Source organism: Lynx rufus, unplaced genomic scaffold (genome assembly GCF_022079265.1).
Source record: "Lynx rufus isolate CCGP_SWC_20201006 ecotype Redwood Valley unplaced genomic scaffold, mLynRuf1.p SCAF_9, whole genome shotgun sequence".
NCBI classification, from domain to species: Eukaryota; Metazoa; Chordata; class Mammalia; order Carnivora; family Felidae; genus Lynx; species Lynx rufus.
The window spans coordinates 101,647,594-101,652,441 of NW_025814897.1; the positions used below are offsets into that span (position 1 = coordinate 101,647,594).

At 38.2% G+C, this 4,848-nt stretch overlaps 1 protein-coding gene and 1 pseudogene across 1 annotated transcript; both read left to right on the top strand.

Moving 5' to 3' along the window:
* Positions 1 to 1,429: 1,429 nt before the first annotated feature.
* On the top strand, positions 1,430 to 2,377 carry LOC124505472 (olfactory receptor 8J2-like). The gene has a single exon (XM_047071430.1). The coding sequence runs from the start codon at positions 1,430 to 1,432 to the stop codon at positions 2,375 to 2,377; it is 948 nt and encodes a 315-aa protein (XP_046927386.1).
* A 54-nt stretch (positions 2,378 to 2,431) lies between these two features.
* LOC124506056 (olfactory receptor 8K3-like) lies at positions 2,432 to 3,594 on the top strand (annotated as a pseudogene).
* The last annotated feature ends 1,254 nt before the right edge of the window (positions 3,595 to 4,848 follow it).

Here is a 4,848-nt window from a genome sequence, read left to right on the forward strand (position 1 = left end):
CTCATGTTTGTGTATTATCCCGTAGTTTCACACAACACAAGCATATAAACACTTGATAAAAATCACACAGCTAGTAATTGGTGGGCTAATATCCAACCAATGAAGTAACCAAAAAAGCAAACAAAACACGTAAAGCAAAACTCTAAAACCACAACATTAATCAACATTCTACACAGACTCTTTGCATGACTTAATCTCATTGAGCTTCAAGTATCTCATCAGACATAGAATTAATTACATCCATCTGGTAGGACACTCCTGCAGAATAATGAGATCGTTATTTTGAAATGGGTAGCATAGCTCTGGGCTCAGAGCATACTACATATTGAATAATGTTAAGACACCTCTCCACACATTTCTCTGTACAGGTAAAACAAAGTGATAAATGTTGAGCAAATAAAATCTATAAGTAATATTTTAAGATGTCAAAACAGGTTTTAAAAAATTCAGAGGAAAGTGGTATAAGCTAGAAAAAAAGAAATGGCAGTCAGAACACAATATATTAGAGAAGCGTCTGAGCAGATAGTAGTCAGAGTGATAGAAAGGACTAGTTTATTTGGCAGAAGAAAGAAAATGTGATTAAGTTCAAAAATCAGTTTCTGAATGACACCAAGAAGGAACACTACTGAGGTGCAGTGTGTTGGTGAGGTGCAGCGTGGTGTGGTAGAAACTGATAAGGAAAATCCCAGCTGACTCAAAATTTTTCCCACAGAAATATTGACATTCCCAAGAATGATGACCAGGAATGGGCTGAAAAGAAAGCCAGTGGCAGCTAAGGAAAAAATAACTGAAAGTCACTGAAAGTGATCCTGGCTCATCAACTTTTTTTGTTTGTGTATTTATGTACTTTGAGACAGAGAGAAAGGGAGGGAGGTAGAGAGAGTGAGAGAATCCCAAGCAGGCTCTGGGCTATCAGCGCAAAGCTCCATGCGGGACTCGATCTCACACACGGTAAGGTCATGACTTGAGCCGGATTCAGGAATTGGACACTTAACCCACTGAGCCACCCAGATACTTAACTTCTTCTATGTACCTATCTTTTATCATTGAAAACATACAAAAAGGCATGTGTGTGTATGTTTAAATATTTATATGCATGCAATATGATAATTAATGTTTAAATATGCATATAAATATTCATACATATGATATAGTAGATTAATGTATACTTAGCTAAATTAAATTATATCCAACATGGAATGGGAAAAAATGAATAGCCTGGTACAACAGTTTTAACAATCTGAAATTGGTTACTGGAGAGTTTGTATTTCTGAATTTTGTTCAAACATTGCGAGAAATACAATTAAAATTTAGCACTTTTGATTACTAACAAAAATGATCTAATTTAAATGAAATAGTTTACAATCAATTTTACCATGTATTAATCCACTTCCATTTTATCCATTAAAAGATGAAAGCCACCAAATACATGGCCTCAGGGAATCTCACCCCGGTGACTGAGTTCATTCTCATGGGAGTCTCAGACCGCCCAGAGCTCCAGATTCCACTCTTCTTTGTTTTCCTGGTGATCTATGGGTTGACCGTGGCAGGGAACCTGGGCATCATCACCCTCACCAGTGTTGACTCTCAGCTTCAAACCCCCATGTACTTCTTCCTCAGGCACTTGGCTATCATCGATCTTGGTGATTCTACTGTCATTGCCCCGAAAATGCTGGTTAACTTCTTGGCTTCAAAGAAGACCATATTCTACTATGGATGTGCAGCCCAGCTGGGTGGGTTCTTAGTCTTTATTGTGGCTGAGACTTTCATGCTAGCTGTAATGGCCTATGACCGCTACGTGGCTATTTGCTACCCCCTGCTCTACATGGTGATGGTATCTCCACAGATCTGTCTGCTGCTGGTATCCCTCACATACCTCTACAGTCTGACCACAGCACTGACTGTCACCTCCTGTGTGTTCTCTGTGTCATACTGCTCTTCTAACATAATCAACCATTTTTACTGTGATAATGTCCCCTTGTTGGCATTGTCCTGTTCCAATACCCATATTCCAGAAACAGCAGTGTTTACCTCTGCAGGGATCAATTTGCTTTTCTCTATGATTATTGTTCTAATATCCTACTTCAACATCATCTTTGCCATTTTGAGGATACGTTCCTCAGAGGGTCGACAAAAAGCCTTTTCCACCTGTGCCTCCCACATGATGGCTGTCACTGTGTTCTACGGGACCCTTCTCTTCATGTATTTGCAACCAAGGAGCAACCACTCATTGGATACTGATAAAATGGCCTCTGTCTTCTACACCCTGGTGATACCCATGCTGAATCCCCTCATTTACAGCCTAAGGAACAAAGATGTGAAGGATGCATTGAAGAGTTTCCTAAATAAGCCATGTCAGTCTTTCAAATTCATGTAAATAAGAATTACAGTTGTCTCTATTTGAGGGTTTTCATTTTCTCCTGAAAAGCTAATGTCTGCTAAGTGCCAAGGAAGTAATAGTTTAAAACTCCATAAATTTCTATGGGAAAATCGTAACCAATTTCTATTCCAACCTCAAATAACCAACTTTTCCTAATACAAATATGTATTAGTTACCAAAAAAAGTACACATATTTAAGTTGTAAACAGTGATTTCAATATAAACACATTTTATAGTGCAACATAAGTTGGCTACTGGGTTTTTATAATTTCTTTTCAAGAGAACTCAAAACTCTATGAGCTACAGACTCCACTATTTGGACTACTCCTCACTGCTTATGTGATCGCAGTAGTGAATAACCTGGGTTTGATCATCCCCACCAAGATAGACTCTAGGCTACAAACACCCATGTACTTCTTCCTCAGACACCTGGCTTTCACTGATCTTGGTTATTCAACAGCTGTGGGACCCAAAGTGCTGGTAAATTTTGCTGTAGATCAACATACAATCGCCTTTAATGGGTGTGCCACCCACTCACTTTTTTCAGTATTTTTATCATTAGTGAAATTTTCATTCTGTTGGCAATGGCCTGTGACCGCTATGTGGCCATTTGTAATCCTCTGCTCTACACAGCTGTTATGTCACAAAGATTATGTCAGGTGTCGGTGGCAATACCTTACCTTTATAGTGTCTCTTTGTCTTTGCTGACCATCATGAAAATGTTCCTTTCATCATTTGATGACTGTAACGTCATCAGGCATTTCCACTGTGACAGTCTACCATTGATAGCTTTGTTCTGCTCAGGCACCCATGAAAGTAGATTGATAATTCTGATCTTTTCTGCTTTTAATCTGGTGTCATCTCTTCTCATAGTCCTTGTGTCTTACATTCTAATCTCTGTTGCCATCTTCAGGATGAACTCTGCAGAAGGCAGGCACAAGGCTTTCTCCACCTGTGGATCCCATCTGGCAGTGATTGCCTTATTCTGTGGCACTCTATTCTTTACATATGTGCAGCCGAAATCTACTCATTCCTTTGATACTGATAATATGGCCTCCTTATTTTACACATTGGTTATACCCATGCTGAATCTGATGATCTACAGCTTGAGGAACAAAAAGGTGAAAAATGCCCTACAAAGTACTTGGAGAAAGTGTGCAAACATAGGCGTACCTCAGAGATATTGCGGGTTTGGTTCCAGTCCACCACAATGAAGCAAATTTCACAGTAAACTAAATTAAATGAATTTTTGGTTTCCAATACATATAAAAGTTATGTTGACACTGTAGTCTGTTAAGTATTTTTAGCATTAGAGGTAATCATACAATGTGTATATTTTAATAAAAAACACTGCATTGCTTAAAAATGCTGTCATCTGAGCATTCAGAGTCATAATATTTAGCTCACAGAGGGTCTTGCCTCCATCTTGATGGCTGCTTAGTGGTCAGGGTGGTGGTTTCTGAAGGTTAGGGTGACTGTGGTGTTTTCTGGGTTTTTTTATTAAAAAAATGTTAAATGTTTATTTATTTTTGAAAGAGAGAGAGACAGAGCACAAGCATGGAGAGGCAGATTGAGAGGGAAAGAGGGAGACACAGAATCCAAAACAGGCTCCAGGCTCTGAGCTGTCAGCACAGAGCCTGATGCAGGGCTCGAACTCTGAACAGAAAGATCATGACCTGAGCTGAGGTTGGACGCCCAACCAACTAAGCTACCTAGGTGCCCAACTGTGGTAATTTCTTAAAATAAATCAATGATGAAGTTTGTTGCATTTATTAACTCTTCCTTTCATGAATAATTTCTCTATAGCATGTGATGCTGTTTGATAGAACTTACCCACAGTGGAACTTCTTTTCAAAATGGAGTCAATCTTCTTGAACCCTGTTGCTGCTCTATCACCCATGTATATGTAATATTCTAAATCCACTGTTGCCAGTTCAACAACCTCACAACATCTTCACCAGGAGTAGATTCCATGTGAAGAAATCACTTTCTTGGTTCATGCATAAGAAGCAATTCTTCATCCATTAAAGTTTTATCATGATATTTAAGCCATTCATTCACATCTTTAGGCTCCACTTCTGATTCTATTTCTCTTGCTGTTTCTACCACATCTGAAATTACTTCTTCCACTGAAGAATTGAGCTTCCAATTTGTTTAAAACATACACAGACCCATACATACACACACATAACAAATATATCATGCTATGTATAATCAAGTGAAGCAGAATAAAAGAAGTATGCCTGTGTTTTATTTAAAATTCACAGTAAGATATGCTAACAATAAATGATGTATTATCCAACGTATACTATAAATTAACATTCTGTAACCTGTACTATTGCTTGAAGGGATGGGCAGATTCCTGTTAAATTATGATTTGTGAACATGTGCATGCTTAACAAAGTATAAATAAAAGCACTGTTATTTTTAACTTGCGTAATTGTGTACAATACGAATTCAAAAGAACT

Bases quoted from the DNA above. Each gene is read 5' to 3' on its own strand.
- LOC124505472 (XM_047071430.1), top strand. From the start codon at position 1,430: ATGGCCTCAGGGAATCTCACCCCGGTGACTGAGTTCATTCTCATGGGA.